Raw genomic sequence first — 17,707 nt, forward strand, 5'->3', positions numbered from 1 at the left:
GTGCTTTTTCACTCTTTAGTTTTGGTCCCTCTCTTCTTCTCTTCTCTGTTCTGTGTTTCTAGCTCTATTCTCACATCATCGTTTGGCTTTTTTTTCTTTGCTTCTTGCTCTCTATTTTTCGTCTATGCCGTGTACTTGTTTGTGCTTTATTTTTCTCTTTTTTTTTGTAATGTGTCTCCCTGTCGTTGCTCTCTCTCCTTTCAGTCTCTCTTCTTTCTCCAACCTCTTCTTCGTCTAGCTCTTGTTTTCCTACTCACTCTTCCATCTGCTATCAGCTTCAACTCCTACTTAAAGTGCTCAACACTCCTATTCTCTCTAATTCGTTCATCTCCTTTCAAGCAGAAGCAGGGAAGAGCTTTCTCTTTTCAGAGCTTGCGTGCAGTCCTCTCTCATTTTTCTTTTGCGTGTGGCCGAACGTGTTACCTTTCTGCTATCCTTTTTTCTCTTTTTCTCTTCTTTTCCACTGCAATATACATGCATGCGTCTCCAGCTCTGTTTCCTTTGCTTCTTCGTACGTGAGTTTGCTGCCAAGTGAAGCTTTTTTTGGTTTCTATTTTGCTCTCTGCTTCTGTATCTCTGGCTGAAAGTTCAGGTCTGTTCTATTTGTGCGTCTGTTTTGTGTTTTTCATCTGTGAGTCTACTCTTCCTCTCTCAGTTTTGCTCTTCTTTTCTACTGTAATGTGCATGTCTTTCTCTCCTTTTGTTTTTCATGTACTTTCGTGTATCTTCTGCTCTCTCTCTCTCTCTCTCTCCTTTCTTTCTGTGTTTTGTCTCTGCTTCTTCAAGTGTGTGGACGTGCTGCGTTTTTGCTGCGTTAACCTTCAGTTTATATATATATATATATATATGTATATATAAATTTTAATGCCTTTTTTCTTCTTTTTTTGTTAATGTTTAATGCCTCTCTCTTTCTTCTTTTGTTTTTCATATTATGTTAATCATAATTTTAAAAATCAGATTAAGAGAGAAAAATTTAATTTTGAATTAAGCGTGAATACCTTTTTTTTTGTTAGATTATTTTTTTTTGAAAATATAATCCTAAAAGAGATTAAATTTCATTTTCGTATTTTTATATTTCTTTAAATTTATTATTATTTTTATTAAATTTAAAAAATACTCAGACAAAATACAGTGTTCACAGTGATAGATTGAACTCTTTGAAATTGAAATAGATATTGATGAAAATGAACAATGGATGATAATGAATATGCTATGCATTGAATTAGAATGTGGTGTGTTGGCATGATCATAATGATGTTTAGAGTTTGCCTTAATAGAGGATAATTGTTAGTCTCCATGGGTCTCATCAACATAGTGAGGCCTTGGTGTTTAGTTCTTTACTTTACTCTTAAATCCCACCTAGAAAATATGGTAATAGAGCTTACCCTTAAATCTTAACTAGCAAAGTTAGTAATAGGAATTTGTAACACCCTTATGTTTGAGATAAGGAAATATACATTGCATTATGAATCGTGATTAATGATTTCATTTGTTTTATAATTGCTCAATTTGCATGCCTATGATTATTTGACTTGTGTGAGCATCTTTCAAATTATTTTGATTACTAAGTGGTTATACTCATTATTTATTTAATATTTTATAGGCATTATCTTTGATTAGGACAAGGGAAAGGCATATAAGGCTTAAGAACTTGATTTCCAACTATAGAGCCCCATTGCTTCTTCTTCTTCTTCTTCTTCTTTGATTTCATTGCTTTGTATACTAGGGGTATTAACGCATGTTGCCTAGACTAATTCAAACCCCCATTGTGTGAGATTGTTGTTACCAATGACAGCCTCATAGATACCTGCAAATGCTTTTAACGTATTTATTTAACGTGACTGCATATCTCAGGACTCGAACTTGAAAATCCAAGACAAACTGATTCAACTCCCTTGACAAATTAAACCATGCATCCCTAGATGGTGCTTTTGCTTCTATGAAATGAGTTTTATACAATATATACATAATTCCCTCAACTTGATAAAAAATCGATGAGTTTAGTAAGTTTAAGTTTGTGTATAGTTTAAGTTAATATGCAAGTTAATGTGATTTTGTAAATTAGAAATTTAAAAATAGTAAACTTAAAAAATTAACTTGTGAGCTTGATCAAGTTATATATAATTTGAACTTATGACTGATTTTATAAGATGAAAATGTGAAAATGATAAATTCAAATAGTCAACTCAAGAATTTAATAACAATGATTGGACCACCCTATTACATAAATTAGTTACTGTATTTTATTTGAAGGACTTAGCCAGGCTTAAATTAATTTGAATCAAACCAAACATAACTACAAAAGGCATATTTTCTTCTATTTCAATCATAATGTTTCACAAGACGTCAGTGCTGGTAATGCAAAAGCTTTGGCCTTCCACGGGCCTTGTGTTAGGAAATGGTACACATCCATATAAGGAACTACACTAAATTGCCAATTGTTTGATAGCATCGACATTAATCGTATTGCCAAGCTTTTTGAGAGGCAAATTGTTGTGATGATCTTTTTTTTTTTTTTTGGAGAAAAGAGCCCATTAGGCTGAACAAAATAACCACAACACTAGGGTCTTCACAGACCCATCTGCACTACGGGGTGTAGGAATATTGTATTATCTACTTGGATTTAATTCTCAGTTAGTCTGCACGGCTTTGACCGTGAACTCGTAATGTAAGTATTAGCCACCAGAAACTTGTAATTTAAGCATTTAACACAAAAATGTATAGCTAGTTTTGTTTATTAACAAAAAATAAAGTAAGCAAGTAAGAAAGAAAGAACATTGAATGTAATTTTCAATATAAGTAATTTAATTATGTGGGTGTATGTAAACGTAGTAATAGAGTGCGCAACTTTTTTTTTGGGGGGGGGGGGGAGAATTTGTTCTGATAAATTTAATCTTGTATTGGATTGGCCTTGGAGGACGAAACGTTAATACTGCAGCTACAAAACCATTTTGGTTTTATAATGCTGTAAAATGACGATGACGATGACGATGACGATGATCACCGTTTGTTACTAGAAAAAATACTAAGCGCCCTACGAAGCGGAAGTACTAAATTATAAATAAAATAGTAAAATTCTACAATTGTTGGTCCCCTGGAGTAAATGAAGGATTTCAAAAACCAGGATCAAAAGAAGCATTTATGAGAATGAGCTAGGGAGATTGGACAAAAAGTTTCATAAGGATTTTCATCAGTTTTGACGAGAAATTATCAAAGTTCGTCGTGATCTTCGTGGGAGTCATCAGCATGAACTGTGTGGTAGAAAATAATTTCATGATTAATCATCTCTTCCAGTGATAATTTCCCATCTTCATTGTCGTCAGCCTACAATTAATACACACCAAATATTATTTATTTTTAAAAATTATATATTTAAAACTAAATTATACAGTCCTATTTTAAAATCTTCACGAACTTCTCATTCAACATAAGAGAACTCTTTTTTTTTTTGTGGGGCTATAAACAAAGAATAGATTACACATCTTCTATCAATTTTATTTGTACAAAACTACAAACACCATTTTTATTTTTCAGACGATGCTTATGTATATATATTTAAAAAAAATAGCGGATCTTTCTGTAAGTCCTGGAAATAGGGGAAACTTTTGTAGTTTTATTCAATGAAAATAAAAAACTTGAATGTTCTATTTGTTTTTTTTTTAAATCAATGAAATTAAATAACAAAAATAAAGAGAGCGAAATAGATAGCTAACCTCATTGATGAGATATATTGTGTAAAATCTGGCGTAAGCTAACTCTCCAGGGTAGAGGTATTGAAGTATGGGCATCAGTTCCTCTACTGACAAAAAACTGCCAAGAATTTTCTTGGTTAATTATATCAGATTGAAGGGCAAAGACTTTTTTCTTTAAACTGAATCACGCACCACACATCCTTAATATTTTGAGAGAAATTGAAATAAAATGGAACAAATCAGGAAAATTGAGAGACTATATTGAAAGAAATAATTACTATGGAAACACGTGAAAAAAAATTATTATTTAAAAAATAGTTTTTCAAAAAAATTCTCACAGTAATATCTATATGTATTAATTACAATTAGAAGTTAAAAAAAGACAACATTGTAGAGTTACCATTCTCAATGCAATCAACTATCAACCAGTATAATCAAAACTAATATAAAATAACAAATTTATAAGAATTCATGATGCAATTTATATAACAAAAGTGAAACACACTTAATTATTTAAAAAACTCATAGTAATACATGTTTTTTTACCTGAAAAAATTTATTCAGTTTTTAAGAAAATTAATAACGACACAATATGTTGTTACTAAAAAACTTGTGTCCTTTTGTAATGGAAGGCCCGAAGAACAAAAAGAAGAAAAGGCAAGGCACAGTACTTGTCCTTGTTGACATCAAGCTCATGAAACTTCTGGTGTGCTTGAGGGACATTCTTTCCTGCAGTTTCAAATTCCATGTAACTCACGTAGGTACTATACACATGGTCTTCAAACTCCTTGAAATTCAGTTTCCCATCATTATCATAATCCATTCTCCTGCACATCATAATTAATCTCAACTTAATCCTAATTAATTAGCTCCCTCAGCTAATGACTCCAATATAAACATCATCGCTCTCTTACTTCATTCTATCTCTCAATAGCCATTTCTGCATTTCTTCGTTCTTGCTGTCTTCTGGGTGCAAGAAGCTGCATGCAACAACCCAACACTACTTCACTAAGCATATATAAATATATTTCTTATCACCAAACAATAGTGAAAACTAAAAAAAATAAAAATAAAATTATATGTGTGTTCGTGTTATTACGTACTCTTTAAGCTCGCTGAAGTTAAGCAGGCCATTGTGATCCAGGTCGGCCATATCCAATCGCTCTTGCCACCACCCTGCTTCTCCATGTCCCATCCCTTTTTTCTCTGTTTCACAAGTTTAATGTTAAAGTAATGTTTCACAGAAGCAAGCTCACGAACAAGCTAAGTGAATTACGTACGTACCTAAGTCGGAGTCAGAAAACTGGGGAAGATATTCCCGGAAAGAAATAGCAGAGTCGCCATTCTTGTCCTTGGAGTTCAACTCATTGGAGGTCATATAATTCAACCTATCCAGTGACTGTTGAAGAATCCAAGCCTCTAACTCATTGAAACTAATCAAATAATCCTTAGGGTCTCTATCTAACAAAGGGAACAAAATGGTGAGCCTCATGGTGGTGTTCAATTTCCCACCTGCCGTCAGATACTGATACGTCTCCATTACCTCATTGAACAACGTGGTGTTCGAATCCACATCCGTGTTCATATTTTTGGCATCCATAAAACTGCCTGCTGCTGCTAATTTCTTCCCATCATCACGAGTCTCTGATCTCTCGCTATTAATCCGGTTCTCGAGGGGGTCGAAGCTTACCCCTCGCTCTCGGATATTGTACCCGAACCGACGGTTCAGACCGGGCCCTCTGCGTTGGTCTTGGATCAAAGGGGAAAGGACGATGAAAAAGAAGAGGAAGGCGGTGGCCATGACGGCGTAAACCACCACCTTTTTCATCTTTATCAGGAAGCACCGATTATTTTGTTTTTAAGATACGACACAACGTTTCAACTACTGCATTAGAGCATTAAATATGTAGAGATATATATATATATATATATATATATTAGGGTGAGATGATGATGTTCATGTCGTATCAGGTGCAGTATATCGGTGCTTCTCGGGGGAGAGATAGAGATAGAGGGAGAGAGAGAGAGAGAGAGAGAGAGAAAGAAAGGGAAAGGGAGGGGGAGGGCAGGGGAAGCAGAGAGGGGAGGGAAAAGCGGTTATTGACGGTTTGGAATGGAAGTTAGGGCAGGTCCATAGTTGCCATTATTATTTTTGTGAGTTTATTCTCTACGTCTCCAAATTATTAGCTATATATGCCAACGGTGCCTCTAAAGTCTAAATTTTGCTTGGACTTCATTAGATTTTGTCAAATAAGTGTGAGGTTAGGGTTTGACTCGGTAGGGTTTAACTTAATCATCTAGACTTCTTAAATGAGGTCGTCGTATCAGAAAAACAAATTTAATTGGTCGTCTGTGTATATTTAGGTTAGAAATGATATAATAATTCTTCTAAAGTTTTAAGAGCAATATATAACTTTATTGATCCGTTCCTCAAATAATTAGATAGTTAAAATTGGGGATATAATTATTTCAATAAATATTTCATAATTAGGGGTGATTTACACACGCACGGGGGTCATTTTCTAGCTCACGTTATCAGAAGTGAAGCCCACCCTCTCTATCTGCTATCTTTCTCGATCTGTACTCCTTCAAATGGGGTGCACAAGAAATGTTGGTCTTGATCAGGTATTGGTTGAGACATGTGTATTGTGTCTCTCCCCATGTCTAACGTTGTGTGTCTGTTCTTTTTCTGCTCGTATAGTGTTTTGTTTGTTTGCTCCTGCTTATCTTATTTTTATTATAGAGCTTTGGTGTTTGTATTACTGGCTATGTTTCTTTTCTATGATGGAATGAAAATTGAAAAAGCAGTCTTTGTAGATGCCATAATCGCTTGTGTGTCTAACAAAAATAATGTTAATTGATTTTTTTTTAAAGTAAAACTCGATAAACTTAATAATCTTGACTTGCTATTGAAGATTTGATAAACACATGGGCATGCGAAGGAAGGATATCACAAGTAAGTAATTTTCAAAAATGTTCAGCCGCGTATATAAAAATTTTTCATTTTCTTTTAGTGTCTCTGTCAGCGCATCTTCGGGAGGTGGATTTTATTACATTGCCTAAATTTTTTTATTTTTATTTTTTATTATGGGCGAAGTTTTTTCATTCTAATTCTGGGAGTACATGCAAAGATTGCCGCCTTGTAGGGGAGCCAAAAACAAGAGATTCATCGTTGGGTTCGCTTCCCTTTTTAAACGCAATATCGCTTAGTTAATTTTTATCGCGTAGGAGATTTCGTTGTTGTGCCTCTGTTAATGATGACGTGATTTATTTTTCCTCCATCGTTTCGTTTGATTGTAAGTGAAAAAAAAAAAACAGAGAAAAAAAAATTGAAAGAATTGTATTGAAATCTCACAAAAAAAAATTAATTATTATAAAATTCATTATAATTAAATTAAATTGTATTAACAACACAACTAATTATCAATATAATTTAGTTCAATTGTCAATAAATTTTGTAATAATTAATTTTTTTATATGAGACTTAATTATAATTCTTTTAAAAAAAAGTCAATTTTTAAATCTTGCAAAGTTACAGGCATGTTCACTTTCATTATCCTATCATTTCTATATCAACAGCCTGCTTAATAATATTTACAATTACAGGGAAAAAAAATCTTTAAATACCACCAAATTAATTGTAACACTCGCTTGGATCGACGGTGGTGATTGATGGGTCCAACATGTTCAAAATCACAACCCCATTCGTTCACTCTTCTGACAGTAAGCATTCGCGGCACACGCCTCATGATTCACGAGATCTGAAAGTATCCGGAGCGAAGCAAGTCCGCACCACCTTTGACCCCGCCCATATTCTAAGCCCAGACCACAGACAAAACCTATGTGCGTTTTTCCCGCTTCTGGGTCAACCTCTGTTTTTGGGGACAGATAATGGGCCTCCATATGGGCCCATTGCAAAATGAAACTTGCCTGATTCAAGCCCACAAACCTATCAAGTTCAAAAGAACCACGTTTAGCAAAAACACTCTGTAAGAAGCGTCTGTCGCGGCCTCCACCCGTACCGTATTCTTGATAAGTCCGACGTCGTAGGCGGGAGTCATATTGGGCCTAAAGAGCCCAAAGTTTCTCTCACAAATTGGACCTGCTTTAAGATTTTCATCAAAAAGCGCAAAAATGTACGTATCGAATGTTCGGTTTGGCATGAGAGGCGTTCCGGTACCAGAAGACACGTGGCGAATGAGATTGCCGTTAAACTCAGCAGCAGAATTTGGGTCCACACCAACTTGTTCGGCCTCACCCAGTGTGGGCCAACCCGTTTCTGTAATAATAATATCGAGGTTCTCAAAGCCCAAAACCTTCATGGCCGAGTAAACAGCATCGAGCTGAGCATCTAGCATGTTCGTGTATCTAAGCCCAGTATTTTGATCTACCACGCCGGTGTTCGGCCGGAAAAGTGCGTAATCAAGGGTTTCGGCGGTGCAACCGAAGAACGGGTAAGGGTTAACCATGAAGGGGGAATTGGTGGCCTCGAGAAAACTAAGCATCGGTTTAATCACATGGGCGTCGTAGCCTTGACGGAACCTACTTGTGGAAGGTGGGCTCGAGTTCGACAATATGCCTAACGAGTTCGGCGTCGATATTTTGATGCGGTGGTCTAGGGAGTATTCGATGAGGGCTGTGTGAAGAGTTTGCATGGCAGGGACGAGGTTGCTGATTAGGAGTTTGTTTGCCGTGGATATGACTTCGTTGCCTACTAGGATTCGGATGAGGTTGGTATCGGCGACGAAAGGTTGCACACTGGTGTTCAGCCATTGTTGGGCAAATGTTAGGTTAGTAAGGTGGGGGATTTGATCATTAGGGACTGTAATGGAAATTTCAATCCCCGTATGAGCAAATGCTCGTAAAATTTCTGGGTTAGCATCGAAGAGTCTCACACGGTTGATGATGGTGGATTCTGACAGGAACTTTGCAACTTGAGATGGTGGTGGAAGATTATTTGCTACAGTGCCGTAGTTAACTCCAATTCCTTGTATTCCTGAGAATAATGGATCACCGGATTTTATATTTTGGATAGAAGCTACAATTCTCTACAATTCTAGATACAAGGGAAATTACTGTGCATTATGCATACCTTGGATGAGAGACAACGAAAGTACGAGTATATATCCTTTGAGTATAGAAGCAAAGGATGCTCCAGCAGCCTTCTCCATGGCTGTTGGTGTTGAAGATGATGAATGGTGGTAAATTCGAGGATGCCATTGTTGAAGTAATCCTGAGATTCCTTGCTTTGTGACGAGGGGGAATTCTTGCTGTTAAGGATCTTCTTTGGGTGAGAAAGCTTCCTATTTGTGCTTGCTTAAGTGACTTGAATTGCCATGCCTAGCTTTGCTCCTTGGGCTTTGAATCTACTTTTTATTTTATAATCATTATTAGCATAAGCCATAATCATCTATGCCAGCTGGATCAATGTTTATGAGTTCACTGCTAGTTCTATCAGATCCTAAATAATACGAAAGTACACAGGTCAGATATGACTTTCAGTTGGCCGGACAGGAACAACCTTTCCTTCCCCCCATGGGTAAGGCATTATTACAAACCTTCGTCTTTGAAACTCTAATTCATAAAATAATATTAAAAAAAAAAAACAGAAATCTGATGTATTCTGCCAAGAAGACAGTCATGTTGCTGCACTTCAACCCCAACGTGTCGACGAAGTCCGCTCAAATCAGGTACGGTTTGATAGATTTGCCTGTCAACTTATTTGTATGCTTATGGACTAAACTCTGTAGATTGTCAATGCGCATTTTAGATTTCGTGATGTGTGTTCTCTCATCTCTGTATGTGTTAAGCTCTAATGCTTCTGAGGGTTTTACTGCACTTTCGGTGGTGCGAAAAATGGCACCATTCTTGGCTTCGTTTTAAAATTTTAACTAGAAGCATTGCCCTGTCGGTAACTACAAAACGAGGAACGGTGCATCAGAATTTTCTGTCCATTCTTTTTTCCTCTTTCCTTACATATTCTTTTCTTTTGGCGTCAGCAAATTTTCTTCGCATAACTTTACTTTTTTCAATAAATTCTTGATCCTGCTGAAAGATGCTGGTAAGCTTTTACTGTGTTCCTGGCATTCTATTGTTGACTGGCAAAAAAAAAAAAAGAAAAGAAAAGAAAAGAAAGACACTATCGATCATTTTCCTAAACTTTCATTGGAAAAAAAAGGGCGGAAAGAAAAGGAGAGAACAAAGCAAAACGGTCAGTACCGGTCTCAGTCTATGTTTATATAGAATCTTAAAAATGTACCTAGCATGCTTTGAATTATAATGACAGCTTGGTTTTAAGACATTGTAGCTGTGAAAGAAAGTGAGGGATTCCATATGACGATGGGCAGGTACACCCAAAAAATGAAAAAGATGATGAGAGATTTGGGAACTTATCTGACAAATGATCAAAGCTTGAATAGCATAAAAAGTGGCGGCAACAACAACCTCCCTCTTTCTAAGATTGCTTGCTCAAGTGAGCATCTCAGATTCAGAAACACCATGGCATGTACTGACCTGATGCAAACTGCAACTGGTTGGAATACTCATTTGAGCAAGAAACTTTAAAAAGGGGAACTTTCATCTCTTGTGTCTTGGACCTTCTTCCTCAACAACCCCCCCCACCAAAAAAAAAAAAAAAACTCTGAGCGAATCTAGCAATACTGCACATATAACAATTCCATATCCCATAGTTCCTTGATATATATAATAACTAGGAAGTGCAGGTTGCACAAAAGCCAAAGCTCGAAGGGCCACCAAACTAAAGCTGAAGTACCTCCTTTCTGGTGTAACTGGAAGCATGTCCTATGGGGATTACAATTTGAGCCGAGGGCCAAAAGGCTGGACTAGCCTAAATGACTTTAGAAACCTCAGGTTTTAAACTTGAAGCATTAGTTAATTAGGGTATTTTAGGTAATCAAAAGGGCATTGTTAATTAATAATCGGAAATGATGAAAGAACAGAATAGTGGGTTATGAAAGGTTGACATTTGACAGTCAGTTTAAAGAGTCTAAAAACTGAAAGGAATTGTAGGTATTGATGGAATGGCAGCTAAAAGTTGGTTCAAGCCCAACAACCAAAAAATGGAATGGAAGTCAATAAAGCATTATCGTTGATTAGGTTAATAGATTGCGGGTACAGCACTCCGAACGCTTCCCACTCTTCATCCCTACATAAAGACAAAAGCCTGTTTCACCGCATCCAATTGTTTATACAATAGCGTCTAAACTTTAACTCTGATGTGTTCTTCAATAACTCACATTGCTTATACATGTGGGAAAATAGAAAGAAATTAGTATCTATTGGTAACAGTTACAATTTGAATTGTTCTATGACACAAAATGGATTTGGTTTTTAGAACTGGCTAACTGTATATTCTCTGACTAAATTAATCATTTGGCATGTTATCAGAGAATTTATATTTAGTATAATTTAATTAAAAACTCAACAATAAATTAATGAATAAAAACATAAGTAGAAGTGTGCCTTCTTGGAGCTGCCTTATTAATGCATGGACAGTGAAGGAAATTACTTCACATCAGATCCCAAAGTATGCATCCTAAAATATGCAGTCAAATCCTGAAAATAGACATTTGTTGATGAAATCTAGTTTTTTTTTTCTTATTTTCATTTTTCTAATTTTACAAGTTTCAATTCATTTATCCTAATTTAGAAACAATTTATTCTATTATTTTAGATTTTAAAATAATTCAAATTTTTCCTTATCTTAATTCATTCGGATTTCAACATTAAATTTAATAATATATTAGTTTAATTTCAGTTGATGAACGAAATGAAAATAATTACAATATTTAATTTAGGCCTATGAATTATTTAAAGAAAATATGAGATATAGATCATTAGTTGTATTATCGTATATCGTCTCGTCAGTTTACATTATAAAAGAAAAGGATTAAAAAAAGCTTGCATGATCTGAATCAATTTAGGCACTGCAAGTGCAACTGTGCATGTATTAAATGTCCACTCATCCCACTGGATCAGCGAGTTATGATCTTTGGCTGGCTTGTAGTTGTCATGATGGGATCGCATGCCACTTTATTTTAAATGAAGGGGCAGATTTTGTTCCCCAAATGCCTCACAAAGAATTTTAACTTTGTTATTGGTTATTAATAAATAACAACTAATCATACAAACCACATGGTTTTATTTTAACGGCAGTTCAAAATTAATTCACTTTCTTCCCCTCTCTAAAATATAAACATTTCTTTTCAATTAATTTTAATTCAAACTATAAATAATTTGTAAAAAAAGTAACATTTTATTCATTGTACTTATTAATTTATATATTTATATAAATACATTTTTAACTCATCATAAAGCACACTAATAATTGAAATTAGGGATAAAAAATAATATTGAGAATGAAAACTTTATTGATATGTAAATTTTTTTAAAAAAACTGTTTATGTTTTGAATTTGAAGTGGGTATAAAAAAACGGCACAATACATGTGCTTCTACATCACAAACATTTCAAAAAATTATGAAAATGAAGGGCAAGTGTCATGCTTGCCAGTTGATGATGGGTTCAACATTGTAGGAATTAGTTGAAAATAAAAATCTGCCATTGCATTACTCGAAAATAAAAATGAATATTTGCAAACGAAAATTCAGTCGGTGCTTGTGCTTGGCATGGTTGGACGAGGAAAACGAGGACAGAGATGAAAGGGAAAAGAAATATTGTTCAGATGGGAAAGAAAAATATTTTACCAACTTTATATAGTCAGAGTTTTATTAAATTTGGGGGACAGGTCTCTCCATTTCCTTATTCACCACTTTCTCGATCATGGTCATTTATAAATCCTATGATTAAAAACAATTTATTTAATAAAATGATATCACTGATCATGATTAAGAAGGGGAAGGAAAAAGAGAACAAGGCAATAGAGACCTCTCTCCAATAGGGGACGATTGATTCAGAAAAAAGGAAGGGACAATTGCAGACAAATTTGACTTTCGTACGGTTTTTTTTTTTTTAGATTTCCTTTTATACAATTTTATTTTTATAGACCATATTTTGATAAGAGTTGATTGGCTCGAGACATATGTGCTCTTAAAGTTGTCCGTGGTAAAATTTAAACTTAAATAATTTAGCCTTCACATTGTTGTCAAATTGTATAAAAAATTGGGATTTTAATAAAATACCGTGTTTAATTTTAAATCAACATTAATATAATCTGAAAATATGTTATATGACCAATAAATTTTTTAATAAGTTATTATGGTTTTAAAGAGTGCATTAGTCTTGTGGTGTATTTTTTAGATTTTATTGATCTGATTTGAAATATAACCCTCATATATTTAACGAAATTCTCCAATTTTTTTTATGAGCATGGAAATAGGGTTTTGATCTAATAAATGTCCACTTGACCTTTTGTTCATCTAATAAATATCCTTAAATTTAATAGTTAAAATTGTCAATTAAGATCAGCCATTAAAAAGTTAAGGACTAAACAAGTTAGTTTTTTTAAGTTTAATCATATCTCAAAGATATATTTAGCATAGTCCAACCTTGGCCCTTAGATAAGGCTGGAGGACTAACCTTAAGGTCCTCGGCTCTATTCTTGTTTCATTTTTCAAATTAAAAATATAAAAAATATATTTAAAATTTTAAAAAATATATTACACATAGCATTAAGTTTAAAAAAATAAATTTAAATCAACTCACACAATAACAAATTTTAATCTAATAAAAACAAGGCTATATGTCAAAATTAACCACTTGTAGCAATTAAACTTTACTAGTATCATTAACTGAATGTTGATAATTTTTAACATTAATATAATTTAATCATTCTTCTTGCAAAGCCTCATTAATGGCTAGGGTTTTCTTGTAGTGTAGTGTTTAATTTTTTATATTGAATTTTTAAAAAATATAAAAAGGCTAACCGTCACCCTCAAGAACCTACTTTTTTATTTTTGAGCTTAAAAAAGTCAGCTATTTTAAATCTAATTTATTATTTTATACCTTAAAGTAAAGGTTTAGCTTTTAATTTTTTCAAGCTTAAAAAAAAAATGACTCAATTTTTATTGACGGCTCTACAAATGACAAGTGCGTGTGAAATAATTGATGACCATGATAAAAATCCAGACATGCCCATCCGGGAATCGAACCCCGGTCAGTACCGTGGGAGGGTACTATGATGCCACTACACCAGATGCGCTGGCTGGTAAGCTTTGCCCATAAAATAGAATTTTCTATCCTGATCAACAAACCTCAAGTTGATTACTCATCCGAGCGCTATCTGTTGGAGCTACTGGCGGAAACTGGGAGAGTGGGCAAAAGGTTACCAACAAATGATACAATTAGATATACCAATACCACTGCCTACAATTTATCAGTAAAGGAATTGGATGAGAGGATACATTATTAATTATAAAAGGAAGAGCACAGATCAAATGCCGATTCGTTTAAGATATAGCCCTCGTCTATTCAGTTCACCTACATCCCAGATAAGCTCTCCCTTCATCACTAATAGTATTGTTTGTGCATAGCTTCTGGAGATCAATATAACCTATAATAGTGTCCTCAAATACTGCATCTTCCAACTTTGCTTCATCAAATGTGGACCCTGACAATACTGCGTTCTTGAACACAGCTCCTTGGAGATTAGCTTTCCCAAAGTTCACACGGTCCAGTACTGCATTTGAGAAATCCACTCCTGCAAAAGAACAAGGTCATAGGCATTAGGGATCAACAGTTCGATACGAAAATCCTCTGGTCACCTTTTAACCAAGCAGCCATGGTTGTTACGTAAAAGGTAAAATCTGAAGATCATTATTTAACGTTCATAGTTAGACATTTGAAAACAAATATATGATTGGACTTGATATTGCCTCTTAACCCAACTCCTTATACCATTAGATTTACAGATCATGTTCACTGATATACTCTATTGTCATCTTAATTCTATTCTGCATGAAATTTCTTCCCATTCTTTAATCACACTGAACCTCACCTTTCAGGGTCGAAATTCACTTGCTACAAGCCAAAATGTTTGGTTTTCTCAAATAATAACCTTTGATATACCCTAAAGTTTTTGAATGATGAGCTTTTAAAAAGTACTCCTTCTTGTATATTTAAACTCACAAACCTACAATTCTAACTAGTAGAAGGCTATTAAAGATCACAAATTCATAATAGATTAACCAAGTTAACTTGTTACCTTTGAAGCTAGCACCGACAGCATAAGCCTTTGACATCACAACTTCTGACATGTCTGCACCATCAAACTTTGCATTTGCCATGAGTGCCGCAGACAGAGACTTCCCCTTCAAGTTGGTTTTTTCATTAGTATAATCACAGAGCCGAAGATCTAACGGTTTGTCATAAACTCCATTTGCCTGACCAATCGTGTTACCTACAAATGCACGCTCACAACGATTGGGTTCTGTTGACAATGGAGGTAGCCTCTGCAAGGAAAACATAAAGGGGATTGTATTCTCCATGCATCTACTTCTTTTGAAGATAGGTGTAAATCATTTCTAATTCTCACAATTATACATTCATAACATCTACAGTTGAGATGGTACGTTTTTGGGAGTGGCATCATCACAGGTCTTATTCCAAAAAAAAAAAATGTAATTATGAACATGGACAAGAGACATAGATATGGCCTTAATGGCAAATATAAACTTTAACAATGAGGTTATATCTGCAAAAGTATACAAGGTGATACTAAACTTCATATCTATTCAGATGTCCAGGACAATATAGAGACTAAAATTAGAGCGCAAACTGCAAACAAATGGTCTGCGTCACACTTTTTATTTAGTTTTTAAGTTTACACTTTACATTAGCCAGCACACTGAGAGACCAAAATAATAATGGTATGTCAGAAACAATTTTCAATTTTGAGATCAATAATTTATGAAAGACCAGACCAAGAAAGTCCAAATTTCTTTCAGGTCCGTTAGGTTGAATATTATTGATCCTAGAAGTAAAAGGCTAGTGGTGTGAGTTTTTACTTTCCATCTTATGTCTCTATTATGCTAAATTAGTGTACGAAATTAGCTTCATTAGTGCGTGAGTGAGAGAGAGAGAGATAGAGAGAGACCAGGGGGTTTAGCAGGCGAACATCTCATTTCATGTTGCCATATTACCATTCAATGGTCCACATCAGAGTTTTATACGCTTTAAATGGCCGGCACACAGGATATTGATACTGATTTCATTTGCGACACGCTATTTTGATAAAGAGAATCTGTGAGGGACTAAATCAATATAAATATTCCCCACACACACACACACACACACAAAATTTATAGAAAGCCCTGCTATCCATAAGTCATGCCTGAAGGACCAAAACAAGTTTTTAGAAAGGACAGTAACTGACCAAATTTTAACACAAATATATAATCTAACAAGGCAAATGGAACACGGAAGAGGACCAACTCCGAATTCTTATAAAATATGAGGTGTAAAACTGTAAAGAGCAACAAATCTAGAAATTCACTGATCACCAGCCAGTCTGCATGCAGGGTCAAGAGAAATCTAACAATGATCTCCCATCAACATTGCACGGGATGGGGAAAGACTGATGGAAGATAATATTGCATTATGTTATTGACAGAGATTAGATATACCCGTCAACCTTCTTGATCAAAACTTGGGGGGAAAGGGGATAAAAGAAAAAACGCTCTAAAGTCTGACAGAAAATTGCACAACTGAGTTTGCTATCACTATTCAAATTGAACGCCAGTTTAAGCTGCGAACCTGGCTAGCAGCAATGACGGGAAAAGCAGCAGCAGTAGTCACAGTCCAAGCGGCAAGAACACCACAGGTCACGCCCTTGATATTGTTGAAAGCAAGTAATCCTTCCTTAGTCTCAGAAACATCATCAGACCCACCTAATCAACCCAGAAACTACGTTAGGGAAACATGAGGAAGCAGATCTTCAGAAACTGAACAAAATTCCATTAATAATGAACCAAATTCGAGAAATACATGAAATGAACAGACCAGAGAAACGGGCGGCGATGGAGAAGTGGAGTGCAGAAGTAGCTAGAATGGAACGTTTGGGGGAGGAAGAGCGGACAGAAAAAGCGTTTCGAGGGAGTGGAATTGAAAGGTTGGCCATTGCTCCAGAGGAAGAAGCTAGCTTCTTCTTTATCTGTATAACTGTATCGATCAGCTTCGGCCATTGTCGCTTGCGGCTTATCCGCGGATAGATATTTTACGTGGCATGATTCGTGGCACTCTGAAGCCATTACGCTGTACAGGGTACTATACATTTATTATTCTTCCAGTTGTTGTTGTTGTTATACTGTATATACACCGTATCTTCTATTGCATGGTTTAATTATGGCTCTTGTATTTTGAAAAATAATGCATTTTTTATGGTTAAGAAAAGTCTTTCTCATTAAGATTTTAGTCGTCCATTTTATATATTACAGTCAGATGAGATGATACTTATATAGAATATATATATATATATATATGATTGGAAATTTGAAAAATTTGCACGCTACAAAACTAAAATTGTTTGGACGGAAAGAAATATATCTGCATTCTTCCATGTCATTTTATGTTTAGTTTTTAATAAAATAATTAGTACAAATATGTTGCCTATATGCTAATATTGTAATAAATAATTAACTGTAAAATATATAGTTTGATATGTACTTTAGCCAATATTATAATGTAATTTAAACTTTTAAAAATGATTTAAATTAAGGGAAGTCATGTGTATTTTAACTTATAATATAATGCTATATATATATACTTTTTTTTTTTTTGGTAAAGCAATTGCAACTTTTGTTTCCCAAAATTGATATGGGCGTAGGAAAAGCCGACAGGGATTGTCGGGCTAAATAAGAATACAAGCCCAATTAGGACGACACACTTTCCCGGGTCTTAACAACCAAAAATTGCATAGTGTTTGAAAAGCATAATATTGGGTTATGAGGCCCATAAAACGAATACTTTTTTTTTTTTTTGCCTGAGAAATAATAAAATGATGTAATTTTACTTTGTAAAATTTCAAAGGATTAAAAAATG

General features: G+C 34.7%; 3 protein-coding genes and 1 long non-coding RNA gene across 4 annotated transcripts; 1 reads left to right on the top strand and 3 right to left on the bottom strand.

Moving 5' to 3' along the window:
- Nucleotides 1–3,046: 3,046 nt before the first annotated feature.
- LOC129301686 (uncharacterized) lies at nucleotides 3,047–5,582 on the bottom strand. The gene is made up of 6 exons (XM_054940281.1): nucleotides 4,977–5,582; nucleotides 4,796–4,898; nucleotides 4,607–4,672; nucleotides 4,364–4,519; nucleotides 3,714–3,810; nucleotides 3,047–3,324 (listed from the first exon to the last, which is right to left on the bottom strand). The coding sequence occupies exons 1-6, from the start codon at nucleotides 5,518–5,520 to the stop codon at nucleotides 3,211–3,213; spliced, it is 1,080 nt and encodes a 359-aa protein (XP_054796256.1). The 5' UTR covers nucleotides 5,521–5,582; the 3' UTR covers nucleotides 3,047–3,210.
- Nucleotides 5,583–7,224: 1,642 nt separating this feature from the next.
- LOC129303999 (glucan endo-1,3-beta-glucosidase) lies at nucleotides 7,225–10,051 on the bottom strand. Its single transcript, XM_054943610.1, has 2 exons — nucleotides 8,785–10,051; nucleotides 7,225–8,688 (listed from the first exon to the last, which is right to left on the bottom strand). Exons 1-2 carry the CDS (start codon nucleotides 8,861–8,863, stop codon nucleotides 7,628–7,630), a joined length of 1,140 nt encoding a protein of 379 aa, XP_054799585.1. The 5' UTR covers nucleotides 8,864–10,051; the 3' UTR covers nucleotides 7,225–7,627.
- Nucleotides 9,258–10,999, top strand: LOC129304000 (uncharacterized). Its single transcript, XR_008591571.1, has 2 exons — nucleotides 9,258–9,382; nucleotides 10,040–10,999. It is a non-coding gene; the product is annotated as an uncharacterized LOC129304000 (long non-coding RNA).
- Nucleotides 11,000–13,994: 2,995 nt separating this feature from the next.
- LOC129301987 (thylakoid lumenal 17.4 kDa protein, chloroplastic) lies at nucleotides 13,995–16,865 on the bottom strand. Its single transcript, XM_054940644.1, has 4 exons — nucleotides 16,670–16,865; nucleotides 16,424–16,557; nucleotides 14,874–15,120; nucleotides 13,995–14,369 (listed from the first exon to the last, which is right to left on the bottom strand). The coding sequence occupies exons 1-4, from the start codon at nucleotides 16,785–16,787 to the stop codon at nucleotides 14,146–14,148; spliced, it is 723 nt and encodes a 240-aa protein (XP_054796619.1). The 5' UTR covers nucleotides 16,788–16,865; the 3' UTR covers nucleotides 13,995–14,145.
- Between the last annotated feature and the right edge of the window lie 842 nt (nucleotides 16,866–17,707).

Source organism: Prosopis cineraria, unplaced genomic scaffold (genome assembly GCF_029017545.1).
Source record: "Prosopis cineraria cultivar Desert tree isolate PC_DT_omini unplaced genomic scaffold, ASM2901754v1 PC2, whole genome shotgun sequence".
Classification (NCBI taxonomy): domain Eukaryota; kingdom Viridiplantae; phylum Streptophyta; class Magnoliopsida; order Fabales; family Fabaceae; genus Prosopis; species Prosopis cineraria.

Coding starts and splice junctions, on each gene's coding strand:
- LOC129301987 (XM_054940644.1), bottom strand. CDS start 16,787: ATGGCCAACCTTTCAATTCCACTCCCTCGAAACGCTTTTTCTGTCCGC. Junction 16,558..16,669: donor CATCGCCGCCCGTTTCTCTG/GTCTGTTCATTT, acceptor TGGGTTGATTAG/GTGGGTCTGATGATGTTTCT. Junction 14,370..14,873: donor TGTCGGTGCTAGCTTCAAAG/GTAACAAGTTAA, acceptor GTTCTTTTGCAG/GAGTGGATTTCTCAAATGCA.
- LOC129301686 (XM_054940281.1), bottom strand. CDS start 5,520: ATGAAAAAGGTGGTGGTTTACGCCGTCATGGCCACCGCCTTCCTCTTC. Junction 4,520..4,606: donor CTATTGAGAGATAGAATGAA/GTAAGAGAGCGA, acceptor TATGATGTGCAG/GAGAATGGATTATGATAATG. Junction 3,811..4,363: donor CTTGATGTCAACAAGGACAA/GTACTGTGCCTT, acceptor AATTCTTGGCAG/TTTTTTGTCAGTAGAGGAAC.
- LOC129303999 (XM_054943610.1), bottom strand. CDS start 8,863: ATGGAGAAGGCTGCTGGAGCATCCTTTGCTTCTATACTCAAAGGATAT. Junction 8,689..8,784: donor TTCGTTGTCTCTCATCCAAG/GTATGCATAATG, acceptor CATTATTCTCAG/GAATACAAGGAATTGGAGTT.